Source organism: Gopherus flavomarginatus, chromosome 1 (genome assembly GCF_025201925.1).
Source record: "Gopherus flavomarginatus isolate rGopFla2 chromosome 1, rGopFla2.mat.asm, whole genome shotgun sequence".
In the NCBI taxonomy this organism is placed as follows: Eukaryota; Metazoa; Chordata; order Testudines; family Testudinidae; genus Gopherus; species Gopherus flavomarginatus.
This window is the reverse complement of record NC_066617.1, coordinates 258,012,141-258,032,534: the sequence shown is the minus strand read 5'-3', so window position 1 is coordinate 258,032,534 and position 20,394 is coordinate 258,012,141. Positions and strand designations below refer to the sequence as shown.

General features: G+C 39.8%; 1 protein-coding gene across 3 annotated transcripts in view; it reads right to left on the bottom strand.

Annotated features, from left to right (window-relative positions):
- The window catches only part of RASA3 (RAS p21 protein activator 3), a 207,707-nt gene that overhangs the window by 15,117 nt on the left and 172,196 nt on the right, over positions 1-20,394 (bottom strand). For all 3 annotated transcript variants that reach the window (XM_050921823.1, XM_050921832.1, XM_050921842.1), the window contains 11 exons: positions 14,045-14,124; positions 9,916-10,020; positions 9,173-9,329; positions 8,184-8,332; positions 6,654-6,768; positions 5,695-5,769; positions 4,951-5,074; positions 3,655-3,761; positions 2,351-2,428; positions 1,266-1,343; positions 639-712 (listed from right to left, as the gene is read on the bottom strand). In XM_050921823.1, coding sequence (XP_050777780.1) covers positions 639-712; positions 1,266-1,343; positions 2,351-2,428; positions 3,655-3,761; positions 4,951-5,074; positions 5,695-5,769; positions 6,654-6,768; positions 8,184-8,332; positions 9,173-9,329; positions 9,916-10,020; positions 14,045-14,124 — 1,142 coding nt within the window. The remainder of the gene's footprint in view (positions 1-638; positions 713-1,265; positions 1,344-2,350; positions 2,429-3,654; positions 3,762-4,950; positions 5,075-5,694; positions 5,770-6,653; positions 6,769-8,183; positions 8,333-9,172; positions 9,330-9,915; positions 10,021-14,044; positions 14,125-20,394) is intronic.

The following is a 20,394-nucleotide window of genomic DNA, read 5'->3' as shown; positions in this document are numbered from 1 at the left end:
TTTATTTTCAGAAGAAACAATCTAGCTGCCTATACACTGTACTTAAGTGCTTTTACAGACTCATTTTTAAAGTGAAAAATGCCAGCAATCAGTCCATATGACAACTAGTGTATGGAAAGCGTCTTAAAAAGCAGAGATACTGAGTTCTGAAGTTGTTCCACTGTACATGCATATTAAAAAATTTTCTGCAAAAATTAGTTAAGATTTTATAGCACAACAGGAACGGCAAAATCCATCAGAAGGCTTTGCCCACTCCACAATGTCATGATTAAAGTATTGAGTGTCTGTTTACGGAATGGAATTTTGCAGCTGTTGTAAGTTTGAGTCACAACCTTAACCTTCTTTTAACAAAGGGGCAATTTAACTTAACTCTGCACTAATTGTGGTAATTAAGTCCTATAAGCTTTTTTTTTTAAACAAAAATTCTAGAACACATGTGAAATTAAAATGTTTAAATCAAATGAAAGTATGTTAAAATAAGCTAGCAGCCACAGTGGATAAAGACAGCAATGCAACATTTTCTACATTTATATTTTCCCTCGTAACACATGAATGTAGTGAGGAGGAAGAACAGCTGCCTTACAATGGTATTAACATACACAGAGATACAAGAAATTCTACTATGAACTCATTCTTACCCTTCTTTAAGCAGTATGGGTTGCTCTATACTCTTGTGATCTCTCCTTCCAGAGGATGAAATCAAATCTAAGAACTTAAGATGGACAAAGCATACTGATAAAATATGGGGACAACAGAAGCCAAATTAAAATGTTTATATTTACATATTACTGTAGTACAAGACAATGCTCTAACAATATTTGAAAAAAGAATACAGCAAACAACTAGGGAATTTGGGAAGGTTTTCTGGATGGTAAATTAATAACAGCTCAAATGCAACAGTACCCCTGAGTACAAAAGGTATAGATCCCCACTTCTTTATCTCCTCTTCATGCTCCTTTTCCTTTATTATTCAACCTCCTTCATTTAGTCTTGGACCAGACTGTTCTCATTAGAGGCTTGCAGGATAACACGGAACGTGTAAAATCTGATCAATAGTATATTGTTCCGTAAGTGTTATTTAAGAAGGGTGGTTTCCAACAAATTCTATGGATTTTTACGTGCACTGTATTCACTGCATATTTCCCGAGTACTACTGAATCAGTTTTTTCTTGAGAGCGTTGTGTAAATATTACACTACTTATATGATTCTAAACATCAGCTTCAATGAGTATAATATGTATTCGATGCATTGGCTAGTTACTTACATTTTTTACTGCATCTGCATATTTCTGCTCATTAAAATAGTCATAAAATGTTGCCATGTAAGATTCCTTGAAGCTGGCCTGAAATGCAAACAACCAACCAATATTTGTGTGTCTTCTAGTACAATTTATACCTAAAACCTTAACATCAACAGACTCAGAAAATAAGCGTTTCCCTACTCAAACCACCACCAATTTCCCTATCTGCAAAACAGAGAGAGAAACCAAAGCTACTTTCAAGTTATTTGGCTGTACTAAGAAGTACTATCAAGAAAGCTCTTAGACTAAAATAATTTCTATTACAAAAATGTGGTTTAGCAGAATGCATTCCAAATCTTCAATTCAGTATATTTACTACAACATTCTGTAGAAGTTTCAAGCTATTTTTTAAAAGTCATGCTCCCAAAACAATCTGATAAAAACAGTAAGAGACAAGGAACTGAATGGACTCAAGAGATTTGTAAATGGGCTACAGGCTCACTTGTAGGTTGCTGGTGTGAATCCAGACAAGGTCAGCAGTGGCCTCATGTTATCATCTGATAACTGTTTGGTGGCCCATTGGCTCAAATTATTCTCATTTCAAATTTCTAGTGGACATCAAAAAGCCACTATCAGCTATCATCATTAATTGGCTGAGAGCTGAAATGGCATGAGAAGTGCCCTATCCCTCACCATTAGAGGTGGTTCCTCTAGATCTAGATCAGGCTTTAAATACTTTGCTGAGGCAGCACAGAAAAGACCGGAGGGCTGCTGCCATGTATATAAGCTCAGAACTTCATTCTCCAGGTACTTTCAATGCTGCATTTTTTCAAAAAGACTTCACAAAAAGCCCCAGAGCCCCGAGACCACATCACACTTTACTAAAAATATAATTCAAATGAAGAAAACATTTGCCATCAATTAGCATGTAGGTTATAAATTCAGTTACTCTAGCATTGCTTACCACTGACTCGTTTGTATATGGTACTATGCAGCAATTCCAAACATTTAATTACAATAATAAAGCGACAAACTGCTTTAAAAAAAGAAATAAAGAGCAATGTTTTGCCAACATAACCCACAAAGTAAGAATAAAACAAAACACTTACAGATTTAGATTTTGATAAGCTGCCCAACGTTTGTATGGTCTTAGAGATAAGTGTCAATGTTCTAGAGGTCTGAGGATCCTATGAAGGAGGAGAACAGCGGCGTTACATATTCCTGAAGTTTAAAACACGTGACAGAGCACTACACACATTAGCTGTTCTCTATTTCACTCATACCAACAATCAGTGTAAAATTTAAAAAACTCACAATCTTTATAGAAAGAAAGCTGCTGCCTTAAGAAGCACGATAGTCATAACAAAGTCTATCTTCTTGCCCTTGTTTCTGGAGAGCAAGTGAGAAAGAATCCTTGCTTCATTTTGTAAGTGAATGCTTGAAGACTATTTTCCATACTGAAATTTAAGAGTTTAGGTTTTGGGGAACACATTTACTATTCAAAGAGTTTTGAAGCAAGGAATCCAATTAAAATGGAGCAGCTACTACAGTCTCTAGAATAGCTTGCGGTGCCTTTGACTTATTGTAGAACCTGTTTACTTAAGGGAATTTGGCCAAGAGGCTACAGTAATATTCAACCTATTTAAAAATTATGCTGTACCCTTTTTAGTGGAATCTTTAACTACTCATTCCTCAAAGTCACCTCTGACCACTAGAAGGCACTTTTTATCCCAGGGAGGAGTATCTGATATGACCATTTTAAAAACATTCACTTATTTAGGAATGAGAGAACATTTTAACATGTAAACAAAATCTGTTTAATTTTTAAGGCAATTAACATGTTTTTAACAAAGTTATTGCAGCTGAAACCCCTATTACTGCATATAACTTTGTACAAGAAAAGAATGAGGCGATACAATTCCAGTTTATGTAACACTTCACAGCATGCTGGGCCCCATCTGCAGAGTCCTTACAACAGGTAATTCCACACACAAATCTCTTTGATAGCACTGAACACTAGCAAAGGACACAAGCTTGTATGATTACCCAGCTAGACAAAGAAACTGTTGACCAGTAGGGGGAGGCTCATGAGTGTTTGAGACAGAACTTTCATAGGAGCTGGACCTAGACTACAGAACTCCCTCCCTGAGAGAAAGGGATGAGAATTACCACAAGGCTCAATTTCAAAACTACATGTAAAATTCACTTCAGCTTATCAAGGAGGGGGGGAGTTTAAATTCTTCACAAACACAGTCACCTTACACATCTGCTAACACACAAAAAAGACAAGAACCATCAAGCTATTTCTCCTATGTGTTGAGAAGATAGATTTAAAAAACAACAACGCTTGGAAGGCACTCATACTATGGTGATGGGCCACATATGAACCTAGATAGATCGATACAGTACTTACTGGGTGGTGTGGTGTAAGCTGAAAGAGATTTGGAGAAAGAATTGCAGGAGCAAAGAATCTCAAGAAAATGAAACTGCTTACAGCTGTATACCGTACATCTGGGTCACCTGTAACAAGAGAAACCATTCCACTCATTATCCCAACAAACAATACTTTAAAGAGCATCTTCAGTACTGGTAAAACTGTCAAAATACGTTCTGATAGTTAATTCAGCCCTATGCTGGAGGTTCACATATTCACGAGTTATGGGCGAATGAGATAATGGAGGTCATTTGGAGCCAAATATTAGCTATTGATAAAGTAATGAAAATATCCAGGTGGGAGCTAGCCCCATTAAAACAGAACAAAACTGTGTAGGGAGGTCCACAAAGTCTCATTGTGCAGGAAATGCTTCGTTTGTATATCAGATTTTGGGACTCAGCTGGAACACACGACTCATTTACACCGATTATAAAGGACACTGATTCTCATCATTTATCTATAGCACCTAGCACAAAGGGGCCCTGATTCATTAGGACCCCCGTGCACTATTATAATAGAAGTAACAAATAGTAATTATTACAATAATTATTATAAATTGAATGGATAAGGAACACAATATGGAGATCAATGGAATTTTGTTCTGAGATTTTCTATTCTCAAAGTGACTATAAAATGGCATCATCTTACTCAACTGGTTTGCTCCTTGTGTGTATGAAGAGTCAGATCTTTTTACTTTAGTGACAAAAAATTGATTTTTGTTGGTTGATTGGGGCTTTTTAAAATTGCTTTTTACTCTGGCAGAGCCAACATAGCTAAGAAGAAGTGAAACAGATTCTCCATCGTCTTGTGTATCTGCAACAAATTTCACTAAGTTCTACTCGGTTATAGCTATGCAAACCCACTGAAGGCAATGGCCTTGCATAGGTGTCAATAATTTATAATTTGGCTTTTATTACAGGCTAATGCATGGATCGAAAAAAACTGAGATTTGATAACGAGTTTGCAGACTAGCTGTGTTAAAAAAACTCTATACTTATAAACTGAGCATATTTGATCTGAAATCGCTGATACATAAATTTGAACCCCCTCAGTGACATTTCTATCATGTCACTTTCAGAGTAGAACAGAACAGATTTTAAGGAAGAGCTGAGGTAAACACAGTATAGCTATACACTTCATAAATAGCTTCTAATCTGAAATATACTTTTAACCTCTACACCTGTAACTCTGATAATGTAAACTGGTAGATAAAAAAATTATATTCTTCAAAATTATTTAACATACAAGAAGTTAAAAAGAGATACAGCAACTCACCTTGAAAACGTTTGGCAGCTGACTCTCTCAGTGAAAAGAAAATATCACACATCACTGTAGGACAGCTCACCCCAGATTTCGTAATGACAGTAAAAATGCGGTCAACATACTGCCTCAGATTTTCCTGAAACATTAGCAATGTGTTAAATTTATTTTAGTTTTGTTTTGTTTTAAATGCACCATTTCTCTTCAATGGAGAACAAGGCTACTACACTTTCTCTAATGGCATCTACAGTAGATTATATTTGCAATAAATTATAACATATAAAAAAACACAGCTCCAGAGTCAATGGGTACCCTACTCTTTGGCAAGGTGTATTTATAAGCACAAAGCTGAAAGCACAGTATCTTTTTCTACTCCTTCCCCCCCCCCAAAAAAAAAAATTGGACCTCATTCTGAAAAGAACATTATTTCTTCTACAAAACAATTGGCTAAGGAGTGCTCATTTCCACTATACTGGATATTTACGTTTTCGATTGGAAACAAATCCTATTCTTCCTTGCCTATTTTACATTTAATAGACAACTTCACATTTCAGTACTATGCTATACATCTAAACATGAAGCTGATGTGTGTGATTTTTTTTTGTTACATTTCTACAAGGTTAAGAAGGCTTCCAGTGGCTACTAAGATATGAAAGCTTAATTTACAACACCAAATGAGGTTCAGGGACCTCAGTAAGGGAAACAAAATACTCAATATAATTAGAGATTTTGTTTTCAGTTGCAAATCTGATTGCCTACCCTGTTATTTTCCAGGTTTTCACCATCTTTTAACTTCACAGGATCAATTTCACAAGGTTTATGGAGCTGGCAGATCTAGAAAGAACATGATGAAGAATTAGTACACTGGCATATCTTCAGGTGGAAGAAGTCTTAAAATAAAGGATTTAAGGTTGCTAGCTTTCTTGGGTAAAGTATTTTGTCTTCTGGCAAGACATAATGCGTCAGCTTGTCAAGATTTTGAATTTTTCCAAAATGTTACATTCTATTTTTCAGCAGTATCCTGCACCTAAAAGGATGAAGTTTTCACCAGGTCCTCCCAAACAAGATAATCATTTAAGAAAATATTTCTTGTTCCAAAGAGATAGTATTGTAAAACTATTCTTAGGGAAAATAGTATTTCCTGATGAGACGACATAGTAAGTGTTTAGGTACAATAGTGCTGAATCACTTAAAGGAAATCTGTGGCCTGAAATTGTTGCTCAGTTATGGTTCTGGAGGGAAAAAAAGAAAAAAGAAGAGCCACACTGGACTGGAGAGATAATAAAGCATCACCACATTGCCAGCTGTCACATATGCAGTTATCTAGGAATAATCATATTCATTTAAAGCAACAGGATGAAATGTGTTATTTATGACCAATGTTTTCTGCTGTGCAGTTTTTATTTTCTTAGGCTTTTATTTTGTTTTTTTTTTTAAACCATTTTCCAGATGCTAAATGACGTATTTTAAAAGACAAGATGCTTATTTTAGACACAGTTCACATGGAAACTTTTTATTTTTCTTTCATGAAAGACCACTGTTCATGAACTTGTGACTCAATGGGTAATGAGAGCCACACGGGTTTTCATTTAAATACAAGCTCTTGACATTAGTCCAGCAAACCAATCTTAAGGGGCAAGACATCAACAATATCTCATCCTAGAAGGCCTGTTAGGTTGAACTTTTACCAAAAAGAAGTGTTCTGAATCTGCTCTTACCTCATCTAGAATTGGCTTTAGTGTAACCTGAAGATAATGCATCCCTGCCAGTTTCATGGTCTCATCAATGCACTTGGAAGTTAATGAATTTCCTCTGAAAATGGTGTTAGGGTCTCTGGAAGGGAACAATTTTCTAGAATTTAGTCTTTTGTAATAAATCACTAACATGTGGAAATAAAAGCAGCAACTGAAAGCAATGAAAAGCTGTTTTTGAATGCATACATGAATATTCCCCTTGATCCCTGCCTAAGGGCTGCCATGAAATGCATTGTATAATGTTTAGTGCATTTCTAGCTTATCACAGAAAAACAACAGTCATCAACATATGGTTGTTAGAGGGTCTGAGAATTTGCGAGTGCTCTTCATAATTTTATTACAGTAGTGCACTGGAGTACCACTACACTGAGCACTGCACAAACACATGCGGAGACATAGACCCTGCCGCAAGGAGCTTACAACCTAATGGAAAAACAGTGAAAAATGTCTGTGCTTTCATGCACTACTGCCCAGAATGAACTTGGGAGGCAGCCATTTCAGTCTCATGACTATATTGGGCACTGGATTCCATCTGCTAACTACTCTTACAAAAGGCATATTTGGGGTGATTAATAAGATTGTATGACCTAAGTGACCTTTTGTGGCTGAACTACAGTACCATGCTTGATGGAATACTGTATGTTATGCACTACGTAGGCCCCAATCCTGCAAACAGAACCGTGTGAGTGGACCGTTGAGCCTACACAGCCCCACATTTACTTCAGTGGGGAGCCACCTGCACAATTCTCTTTGCAGGACTGGGGACATAAAAAGCTGCAGATGAGTGATCGTAGCATTTGTTAACCTTATATTTGCATGATTACAGCCTGTAGGTTTGTGAATGACCTCCAGAAATGTGCATTTTTACATATTTTCAAATCAATCTTACTGAGAAACATGCCACATTATTATGTCGGACTTCCTAGGCATGGCATAGTATTGTTCTCTTAAGTCAATATTAATCTAGACAGAGTTATTTTTATCTGTTGGAATGACACTCTCACTCACGCTTTCCCTATGTGGCTTTCTCACATCTCTCCTGCTTTTGCATCATCCACAGATATGCTGTTTTTAATGATGATATACAGCTTGGCCAGCAAGATCATGTATTCCCAAACCCGAGTACAACTTGCAGGGCCCTTTTTTCAATATTGGTATACTGACCCTCTAAAAGGAAGCATGCACACAGAAACCGAAATAGTCTTTTTTTAAAAAAAAATATAAATAGACCAGGTAACAAGTGTATGCACATATACTAGTTCTTAATTTTGCAAACAGCCATTAGTGTCTAAATCAGATTTGCCATCTCTTGTTCACTGGGTTTTTTGCACCCACAAGTTAAAGTATACACATAATTTCAGGTATCACAGTAGAGGAACTAAATAATAATAATGATTACTTTTTAAAAAAGCCATTGCAATTCCATAAATTGAGCATGACATTATAGCAACATCTGAAATTATATTTAAAAATTAGTGGTTCCTTGGTACTTACTGAGTTCTCTTCACTTCAGCATTTGCAATTGCACTGATGAAAGGCACAATTTTGCCATAGTGTAAAAAAAGTCTAACCAGAGGTATGGCTGCTTCCTGTTTTTCTCTGCAAACTTCACCCAACACATGTGCAGCAGATGCTGAAACAGGCTGAACAATAGAGAGAAGCAAAAACTTTGAGACGTGTATCTATAGTAATCACCACTTATTAACACTACTTTCTTTTTCTTCACATAGACTCCTCACACAGTACTACACATACTATCTTGCTGTGCCCTGTCACCTGTGAGATGGCTGGGTCTCAATTTCCACTTTGTCTGCCGGTTGTAAGTTTTGATCACAAGAGGGCAGCAATTTAAAAACAATGACAATGCAGTGTCTGTTTCCCCATTGTTAATATCTGGTTTCGATGAATATCGCAGCTGCCTGTGAAATACTGGACATAAAAACCTGAACATTTTGCTGTATTTTTTTAAACCACAATCAAAGAAGTTAAAGACAGTTCTCTTTAGGGAAACAAATGGTCTAGTACAACAGCTAATTGGACTATTTGATCTCAAACATAGCCCATCCCATTTCACATTTTAGGATTTGTATGCATAAAAAACCAAAAATCTTTTTTCTACATAAATGCAGGTAAATCATTTCTTTTCCAGTAAAAGAAAGCCAACTGATCAAACCCACCAAGTTTATTTTGCATACAAATGTAGGATTAAACAGTTGAGAAGTACATGTGGGTTCTCATAACCACTGTTGTAGCTGGGTGTGTCTGTACTTACCATCGGTGTGTGCAGATACAGATCTTTTCCGCATGGACAAAAACAAGCGCAAGGGATATACAGCTTCATAAAAGTCTCAAGCACAAAAAAAAGAATCAGCTGAGATCTCTAGCAGCTTCAGTTCTAGAACCTCACTTGTAAAATTACAAATATTTATGGGGGCTTTGAGGATAATCAGCAGGTAAACAAAAAGCAGCAGCAAATAAATTACCTCAACATCTGCAGATTTTAACAGGAGGTCTCTAAGTGGGCTGTAATAGTCTGAGGAAAAAACATGGTCCTCAGTGTAAACCACATTTAACCTTAAGGAACCAAGGTCATCTGGCTTCAATGACTTGTTGCCATTATCTCTGGGCTGCAGGAAATACCTGGCAGGCAAAAAAAAAAAAAAAATAGTTGATCTTGAAACAGAAAAAAAGCTCTTAAGCTATACATGAACATATATAATATGTAGATACATACATAACACTCATTAACCTATTGACTCTTTGATGTTCTGAATTAATTTCCAAAGATGCGCACCAGTTCCTTTTGCATCAACTTTACTAGGGAAAGTTCTGATCATAAAGTATTGTGTACTTAAGATAATATAAAATCTCATACAGTAATAAAAGTATGGCATTCCTGCAGAATTGCAGCGCATAACATCAAAGTTAAATGCATTAGTACTCCCACCTAATTTGCGCATGCATAAAAAAACCCCAAAACACATTTTTCAACAACTATGCCATCAAAACAATGCCTCACATATTTCAATACCTTTGTTTTAATACTTTGGTGATTGAAGATTTTGGTATAGGTTTTTTGTGTGGGAAACTAGCTGGAAGTTAAATGCATTTAAACTTTGATACACAACAGTAGTTACTGTGCTGGTTTTGTAGTAAAAATATAATATGTGCAGTACTAAAAACAGTACCTTTTCTTTTATGACAAAGAAAAATAAATAGTGAGTACCATGCTTCATAACTGCTGGATTGTCGGAGACATTTTAAAGGAAGTCTTAGCTCTCCTAGAAACTCATCTCCAAACTTCAAGTTGCTGGCATTCCAAAGGTCTACTCTGTAATACAACAAAACCAAAAATCAAAAGAAACTAATATTGAAAATATAGGAAAAAAACAGTGTGTCATTCTTCTCTTTTTAATTTCATTTTTCATCCATTATGTATGAGTCAGAAAAGTATGTTCCAAAACATACTGTATTGGTTTCCAAGGAGTCAAAGAGGAGCTTACACTGTTGGAATCTGCTAATTCATAACTGCACAAGTCAGTGGACAGAAACCTAGGATACCCTTTCCTCATCCGTTTTGCTCACAAGAATTTACACTTTTAAAAGCAGCAGAAATGTTTCCAGTTCACAGGTACAGATCCACTGCTGGGATGTCAAAACACACAGTTCTGGGATAAAGCACTAATTAAAACTGCTTACTTTTCTGTTCCCTAAGCCACACTATTTTCAGTTTTGGTTTTTCTAACTCAGATATTGTAACCCCTTTATTTTTGGCCTGTTACTAACATGGGACATGCCAATGAGTCTGGGCCTAAACAAAAAAGGATCAATTCAAAACACCAATGATACCCCCCATTTGGATACGGTAATTCTCCTATTAAACACAGGGGCTCAGCATTACACAGTGTTCATCCCGGATACCCAAACACCTCACTATAAATCACTAGCTAACTATATGTCAGTAGTTACCATGCATTTGTTGTTTTAAGGTTTAACTTATTGGTTCCCTGTCATGGTTTTCAAGTTTAACCTTTCTGCCGGTAGTTTCAAAACAGATATTTAGTCTCTCTGACATTGGCTCTCAACCTTTCCAGACTACTGCATTCCTTTCAAGAGACTGATTTGTCTTGTTTACCCCCAAGTTTCACTCACTTAAAATTAGACATAAAAATACAAAAGTATCACAACACACTATTACTGACAAATTGCGAACTCTCTCATTTTTACCATATAATTATAAAATAAATCAATTGGAATATAAATATTGTACTTAAATTTCAGTGTATAGTATACAGAGCAGTGTAAACAAATCATTGCCTATGAAATTTTTAGTTTGTACAGACTTTGCTAGTGCTTTTTACATAGCCTGTTGTAAAACTAGGCAAATATCCAGATGAGTTGATGTATCTCTGGGAAGATCTCTGAGTACCCCCACAGGTACATGTACCCCTGGTTGAGAATGACTGCTCTACATTTATCACTTCAGTGACAATACACTGTTATTTCAACAAAATATGTGTGCATTCAGTAATCTGGTGCTGTTGGAAAGCATCCCAGTCATTGATATGAGTGTTTACTAGCAGTAATCAACCATTGGCCTGTGGGGGTGATATTCTAGGCAAGAGGGAGAGACTGTATATTGCAGTGATTCCCAAACTTGAAGCCAACCCTTTCTTCAGGAAAATGAAACCTATCATATGCTGTCCCACTATGTATAGTCAAAGGCTTCCACGCCCACTTCCTCATCTTTGGGAAATCCTAGTAAAAATCTCTTATTATATGCTCTGAAAGGGTTAATGATACTGAAATTTAGAGCATAACTACTGGCATTTGAGCTAGCAGCAGCAAGTGAGATGAATGAGACAGTATTGCTCCAGGTTCTCTACAAACTTAGCCAGCTGTCTCTGCACAAGTTACTTCACACTTTGAAGGTTTCCTTTGCAACAGAGACTTACTTTTTATTTTCAAAAATGGCAGCTGATATGCTGAAGAAAAACAGAGTTTTGCTGGGGGTGTGGAAGAGGAGAGAGAGTGCCTCTTGCTTTGGGAAACACTGGTATAAGGTAGAGCCCTGCATGGGACTGGAATCCCGCAGGCCCCACTGACATAATAGTGGGAGCGGGATTAAAAACAGTCCCACGCAGAGTTATAAGGGAAGAACAGTAAGACTTGTCATATAAATATATGGAAAACACAGGTTTTAAAATAAATAAGGAATCAGGAGTTTTAAATGTCCATTGCATGTTCCATAGACATAGAAATTATCATACTGGATATACAACAAAACATCTAGCCTGGTATTCTATCTTCAACAGGAATCAGTACCACATGATAAAGCAGGTGGTGTAAAGTTACGCATTATGAACAATTTTGCAAGTAGGTGGTTGGCATGCCTTGAAGCCTCGGGTTTGATATTCCTTTTATTTTAACTAGTGTAACAGAAGTTGATACCATAAATCTCTAATGCATTTTTAATCCTCTCAATTTTATCCCTCAGTAATATCTTGTGGCACTAAGTTGCATGGGTTGTTTGTGTCAACTTGTTCCATCTCATCTCAATTTAGATGCAAAATTTGTGGGTAGGCACTGGCTTGTACTGAGAGTTGGCCCGAGCTAGTTGAAATTTTCTGAAAAATGTTGGGGGTGGAGGGGGGAGAGAGGAAAAAAGTTTTCAACTCTGGAAGGAGCCTGAGTACTGCTGCTGCACTAACACTAATAGACCAATACAGATTGTCAAAACTAGGTTAAGGAAGGGATGGATTTTCAGGAGGACGAATCACTATTTACACATGGCCAAACCTTGATTTAACAAACCATTTATTGGAAATGACGTGTCCTCTGGTTCATGGTATAACTGGATTCTGAGAAGATGCCCACCATAAATGCAACTTCCTAATATGACGCATTCACAAACACAAACTTTCAAGAGAGGAAAACTGGCTCCAAATACATTTGTTATGAATTATAATTCAGTGCAGTTTTGCTTCAGATTTTAGGGAACGGAAGGGAGGAGGTGGCTAGAAGCACAACTCAGATTCTATTTGCTACATTCTAGACAAAGCCTTGTGTTTATTGAACTCAAAGTTTTTAAATTTTGTATATTTGTGTACCTAGAGTATGAAAGATGAAGTAAGGCAGTGAATTAGTAAATAAACACCATCACCCCCAGTTTCCAAAGCCTAGTTCTGCTGTTTAAAAAAGCAAAATACAGGAGGTACATTTTTAGAAGTGGTCAATCTGTTATCAAGTATGACTACAATAATCAATCTGAGGGCCCCACAGCTAAGAAAATGTTCCTCTATTCACAGGAAGAAAAAAAGAAAAGAAAAACTGCATGTAAAAGGAACACCTGATACTAATGCAATGATATACCCTGGCCTGCTACTTCCTACAACCACTGAAAATGAGAACTTTTGTTGCTAGAAAAAAATTTACACGGGGCTTAATCCCATGTATAGTCCATGGAAAGAAAACGTTCAGAGAAGAAATGGCAGTAGATTAATGTAAGATACATGATGGGGGGGATGGAAATAAATACCCTCGGTCCTATAAGGGAGGGAGGAACTCTCAATGAACAGCTTGCCCAACCAGAACTAACCCTTTATCTGCTCTCTTTTATTTATTAAAGTATTTAATCTTTTCCAAACTGTTTCATAAACTTCGCCAACGAAGTATTTCTTCCTCCTCACCAGGATTTAAGAACTGTCTTGCATTGGTCTTAGGAACAACAAAGTCTTTTCAGATAGCCATATACACATTATTAAAGCAGCCACACATTAGTAAAGGGCTAAACTTAATTACAATCACACACTGATAGATCTAGATCTAGTCCTCAAACTTTTGAGGGTCAAACTCTCCCTTACTCCTGTCTGCCCCCACCCCATGAGCCAGGGTCGGGAGTGGGGCTGCGGCTTGAGTGGGGAGGGGTTGGGGTCAATGCGGACAAGGGTAAGTGGGGTGGTCTGGGGCCGAGGAGTGTTGTGGGGCCGGGAGTGGAGCAGCGTTGAGGCTGGGCATGGGGACAGGTGTGGGGTAGGGAGACAGTGATGCAGCTGGCGGTGAGACCGGAGAAGAGCTGGTGGCTGGGAGGGACTGGATGGTGCTCCCTCCCCATCCGGGCTGGCCCAGACGCCATCACACCCCTTCAGACAATCCTCCACATCCCGTTAGGGGGGCGCGTCCCACACTTTGACCACCTCTGATCTAGAGTCTTAATTGAGGGGTACTGGGGAAAAGGGTACTAGACCAAAATTGAATTTAATGCAAAATTGTATAATGGAAGAAAAATTTTTTTGTTACTGTGGAATTTTTTTTAATGTTTAATGTTTTTGTTACTGTGGAATTTTTTATATTACCTAATCTCCATTTTGTCCACTTCGTCGGCATCTTCAATATCAAAATGGGATTTTTTGTTGTAGCTGCAGGGTCTGGTTACCTGGTGTGAAAAAGAAATAGATAAAAATAGTTAAAATGGAGAGCTCACTATGCTTTCACCACATATTGACAGCCATATTGTAGACACTATCAGTTGTAGTTTAGGCTTCGATTCTGCCAATGTTTATGTACATGAATAATTCTGTAAAAGCAGCAAAGAATCCTGTGGCACCTTATAGACTAACAGACGTTTTGGAGCATGAGCTTTCGTGGGTGAATACCCACTTCTTCATGCATCTGAAGAAGTGGGTATTCACCCACGAAAGCTCATGCTCCAAAACGTCTGTTAGTCTATAAGGTGCCACAGGATTCTTTGCTGCTTTTACAGATCCAGACTAACACGGCTACCCCTCTGATACATGAATAATTCTGTTGACCTCAGTGGGACTACTAAGTAGGCAGAAGTGTTTTCACGATAAACAAGAGTAATTACACCATACGCCAAACTCTCCTTAGTATAGAGTAGATAAGAATATTAGGGTTTTTCACATCAGTGTTTAAAAGTTAAACAGACGTAGAAAATCATGCAAGACGTGTTGTCAACATCTAAAGTCTAGCTGAAAAAAAGAAGAAGCTTAACAAAAACAATCTGGTTTTAAATACAGACTTCTTACAATGATTTCCTGCTGCACTTTGAAAAGAAAGACAATTGAAGTAATCCAACACTTAAATATTGACACACAGAAACCCTTTAATTTGGGAGCACTTAAAAGTAGCAAAGGAAAGTGCTGTCTATAAAGTCAGCTAAATGTGCCCACTAAGGTGACCAGATCACAACAGTAAAATATTGGGACACACTGGGGTGCCATTAGCCCCACCCACAGTCCATCCCTGCTTCTTCCAGGTTCCACCCCAACTCTGCCCCAGGTCCTGTCTCCTCCTCCGCCACTGTGCCCTTCTTCATCCCCTAGACCACCGCTGGCTTGCTGCATCCTTCCTCAGTCCCTCATCCACCGCTCGCCTCCTCACCTCCCCCCAGCTGCCTGCCGCTGCTTGCCTCTTCACCCCCCCACCTGCCACTCTACAGCACCGACTTCCCCTCTGCCCAGTGGGTGCTCGCCAGCCCCCCCACCTCTTCCCGCCCCCCCACCTCTTCCCGCCCCTGCACCCACCTCACCCTGCCCCCATTCCAGCCCCTTCCTCCAAATCCCTGCCTCTATCCTGCCTCTTCTCTGCTTCCTCCCCTGAGCGTGCCGCATCCCCATTCTTCCCCCACCCTTCCCGGAAAGTCCTAAGCTCCGCCAAATAGCTGTTAGGCAGCAGGGGGTGGAAGCATTGGGAGGGAGGGGGGATATGGCACACTCTGGGGGGGGAGGAAGCGGCGGCGGCATGGAGTGGGGAGCTTGGCTGCCGGTAAGTGCGGGGCCTCCCTCCGACTCGCCTCCTTACCTGAATATCGGGACAAATGGGGTCCCAATCATACATCGATCAGGATGCGGGACAAAGGGTTAAATATCGGGACAGTCCTGACTTTATTGGGACATCCGGCCACCCTAGTGCCCACTCAAGCATGCAGAACAGCTAATTTTTCAAAAGATGTGGAGCTGGGGTCCTATGTATCATAATATAGGGATAAACACTAAAATTTCTTAGCACCACAGTGCAGCTTCTCTTCCCTCCGCCCATATTTGCAGCATCAGAAAGCAAAAAGCAAAGCATAGGCAGCAAGCAGACTAAAAAAGGTACTGTATTTGCAAAGCACAGGAGGAAACAGTTTTTAAATGAGATATCTAAAAATCTGTTTTTGTTAACACAACAGAAGAAACAAGGCTATGAGGTTTACATTTTTGACCAATGTAGGACAGAAACTCACCCCACCCAGAAGTAAAAGGTACCCCACCCAGAAGTAACCACAGCACAAACTGATCAAAGGAAAGGAAAGTACTGTATACTGAGTGTGCAACCAAGAGCTGGCTCAACAACTTATCTTCATGGTAGGTTTAAAATGTTCCTGTCGAATAATAGTTGCCATCCACAAAAAGTAGCTTTTATTATAAGCTTAACTTCTTATTTTTCTTTTGTATGTCAGTAGGTACACACAGGGTAAGTAAAGATTTAACTGAACAAAAAGAGAACCAGAAAATACACTTCAGCACATGAAGTCAAACAAATTGTATTTCTTTTTACTATTTTAAAGGTAATTCATGAAAGCTAAATGTAACTAGAAGCACTGGAAGGGAGACCACATCCCTCATCATGTAATTGACTCAAATGCACCTGGGAGCCACAGAGCACTGTAATTTAATAACCTACATCATTTCAGCAGCTCAGCACAAATTTCTCCACATGCCCCACCCTGCAAACCTCCTCAACAGTGACTTTAAGGGCTTGTCTACAATTTAAATGCTACAGCTGTGCTGCTGAAACACTTCTGTGTAGACACTACCTATGCCTATGGGAGGGATTCTTCCACTGACATGGGTAATCCACTTTCCTGAGAGGCGGTAGCTAAGTCAACCTAGCGAGGTCTACACAGGGATGTATAGGTCATCTTAACAATGCTGCTCAGGAGTGGGGATATTTCACACCCTCCTCAGCAATGCAGTTAAGCTGACTTAATTTTCGAGTGTAGACCAGCCCTAAGACGTGATCATGTCCCCAGACCCACGACCAAAAATGACATTTTTACAAAATGTCTTCTGCTACCACTGTTTATAGGTAGCACATGTGATGGGATAGTCTGCCATTGTGGGCAGTAGTGTCTAGTGGTCAGCCCAATCCACCACCAGGTATGGCCTTTTAAGGCTTCGGAAGGGTCCCATAGATAGAGGTAGAGACCTAAGGGTCCTGGGAATGAATGGTGCTTGGGGAAGGAATCTTTAAGGGCCTGAAACCTTGCAGAGAAGGCGGGACAAGGCTCTCCTCTCACCCAGCCCCCTGGGACTGAGTTAGAAGAAGGGGAGCAGTAGAAAGGCTGGCTCCTCATACCTAGCAGACAGACACCAGCAGGGGAAGGCTGGCCTGATGAGCCCCTTAGAGGGAAAGCTAACTGGGAAGGGAGTTCATCTGAAGGGAACTAATGAAAGCCTGGCAGCTAACTTAAGTCTAGGGCCCTAACATGAAATTTATAATTTTTAAAATCCTATGACTGTGAAATTGACCAACACGGACTGTGAATTTGGTAGGGCCCTACATAAGTCACAACCCCTGCTCCAGGAAAAGGGATGGGGAAGGAACTGCTGCCTGAGGGAGCGAAAGACTTGCCTGGACTAGGCAAGAGAGAAGTTACTCATAATGGCCCAGCTGCTCTGAGTAACTAGGAGCAGCACTGAGGGGATACCGCTCGGGCTGCAAAAGAAGCAGCAATGAGGAACCACAGATTCCCAGATGGGACAGCAGAATCTAGAGACCAGGGAAAAGATGTTGACAAGTTGGGCAAAAGGTAGGCGCAGCCCAGGGGAAATGGTGGACAGACTGAAGAACCAGACCTTAGCCTCCTAAACAGGGTTCCTGGGCTGGAACACAGAGAAGAGTGTGAGCCTGGGTTTCCCTACCACTCCCCAGACCAAGAGGGCAGGCACAGCATCAGAAGGAGAAGAGTACAAGCATTATGGGCCGAGACAGAGGTTGAAGACCAGGCTCAAAAGCCACTAGACTTTGGGATTTCCTATAAAGGGAAATGTCTGTTAACTCCAGAAGGGGCATGAACTGAGCAGGGACTTGGCCAGAGGGCTAGGCCAAGTAAAATGACAGACCGTTGTGGCACCAGAATGACTAAAGGGGTTGCTAAACTGAAAAAAGCCCTGCAACACCTGGACCTGGGGAGATGCTCTGGAGGTGACAGGCATGGCAACAGTGCACAGCTATGCTAAAATGGTTTTCAAATACCTGACACTTGGCTGATCATGAGACCTTTTCCACCAAAAAATATAGCATTAGTTGTATTCTAAGCCTATGGTACAACATCGCTAGCGCACACTTACTGAAACCATTGGCTGAAGCTGTGTGAACAAGTCTAAAGTTCATCTGTATGACTGCTTACTGTTCAGTTTCATTCTAACACACACAGAGCTGTATTCTTAAAGGGCAGTTCTGTGGGATGCATTAATTCAGAAGATGGAATGAGGAGTCTGGGATTCCCAGACCAGAGGGAGGAGGGGACCAAACTGGCTTTTAACTACCTTTGTGCCCTCCTAATTCTCAGATGCTACCTAAAAAATGGCAACCAGTCACCAGCTTCCCAGAAATCTCCACAGCACATAGTCCAGCCTCTCTGGTTTCCAATATGACCCTCCCTGCCTCTGGTACACCCCCTTATGCCAGGGTTTGCGAAGGGGTTCTTAGAAGACAGCCTCAAGTTGTCTTCTTCAGTTTCTGCACTGGGGAATTCCCATCTAGTCATATCTGGGACTTTCAGAGCCCCTTTATTCTGCTCTGGCCTCTTTACTCAGCATCTGGCCTCTACAAACTAAGTAAAGAGATATTTACAATGAGCTGCCACTCATACAAATAACTACACGCGTGTATTTAATCTTTTCACAATGATGACTGACTGCACTCCACTTAGGCTGGAACAGGTTCAGAGACGGGCTACTAGGATGATCTGAGGAATGGAAAACCTGCCTTATGAAAGGAGACTCAAAGAGCTTGGCTTGTTTAGCCTGGCCAAAAGAAGGCTGAGGGGGGATATGCTTGCTCTTTATAAATATATCAGAGGGATTAATATTAGGGAGGGAGAGGAATTATTTAAGGTTAGTACCAATGTAGACACAAGAACAAATGGATATAAACTGGACACTAGGAAGTTTAGAGTTGAAATTAGAAGAAGGTTTCTAACCATTAGAGGAGTGATGTTCTGGAACAGACTTCCAAGGGGAGTAGTGGGGGCAAAAGACATATCTGGTTTTAAGACTAAGCTTGATAAGTTTATGGAAGTGATAGTATGATGGGATAGCTTAATTTTGGCAATTGATCTTTGATTATCAGCAGATAAGTATGCCCAGTGGTCTGTGATGGGATGTTGGATGGGATGGGATCTGAGCTACTACAGAGAATTCTTTCCTGAGTGCTGGCTGGTGAGTCTTGCCCACATGCTCAGGGTTTAGCTGATCGCCATATTTGGGGTCGGGAAGGAATTTTCCTCTGGGGCAGATGGGCAGAAGCCCTGGAGGTTTTTCGCCTTCCTCTGCAACGTGGGGCATGGGTCACTTATTGGTGGATTCTCTGCAGCTTGAGGTCTTCAAACCACAATTTGAAGACTTCAATAACTCGGACATAGGTTAGGGGTTTGTTATAGAAGTGGATGGGTAGGGTTCTGTGGTTTGCTTTGTGCAGGCGGTCAGACTAGATGTTCATATTGGTCCTGTCTGACCCTAAAGTCTATGAGACTGTGCAATGGATATCTTAAAAAAATATTTTGAGGAGAAAAGTATTCACTCCTTGACATTTACATATTTTCCTCCTTCCTGAGTTAGTGGGGATCAACACATTATTGGGTGACAGCAGCAATTCCAGTGAAGCCAGCCTGGTGTGCCAAACGATGGGACAGATTGTCTGCTGCTGTAAATTGCTGCCTCTCCACTGAATTCAATGTACTATGCCAATTTACACCAGTGTGGCTCTGACCCTACGATGTCTCCTTTGGAGTGCAATTTCCAAGTGATGGAATTGGCTCCCCATACTGGAAAGTGGAAGCCAGTGTCAAACAGCCTTCCTGTTAAGAAAGGGCAGCCCTATGGACAAGGGGGAAAAAAGAATCAAGAAGATACCATAAATAATGTTGTATGGACTCAGCTATTCTGGTTGGATCCTAGCTGTCCACTTGAGCAGTTGGAGGAACTTGAGATTCCATCACTAAAAGCATCTGTTTTATCCAATGCTGAATACTTGTCCCTGTATGCAGTTAGGGGTTCTCACAACAAAATTTTCAGTGCCCGTAGCGTGCAGCCACCAACTCTTACTGGTGGCTGCTCTGACAATTTTTCCTAAAATACTTAATTAACTTTAGGAAAAACAAACAAATATGCACATATACATGTCCAAATCATTGTAATTTATTTATGTAGAGGGTTTTTCCCCCCCATACTCAATAATAAAAATAAGGTACAGTTGTTTCTATTCTTTACTGGAGCTAAACAGAATAGAAACACAAATAAGGTGCTTTTCAAATTCTTGTCTTTTGTTGTGGTTGTTTCTTTTGCTTTTTGGTTGCTATGTGTTTTAAGATTCGCTAGCTAGTAAGTCTGCTGCTGCAAAACATAATATTTGTATGTTTGTTCATATCACAGCAAATTTACTCAGCTCTGGCAAGGCAGGGGACAATTTAAACCCT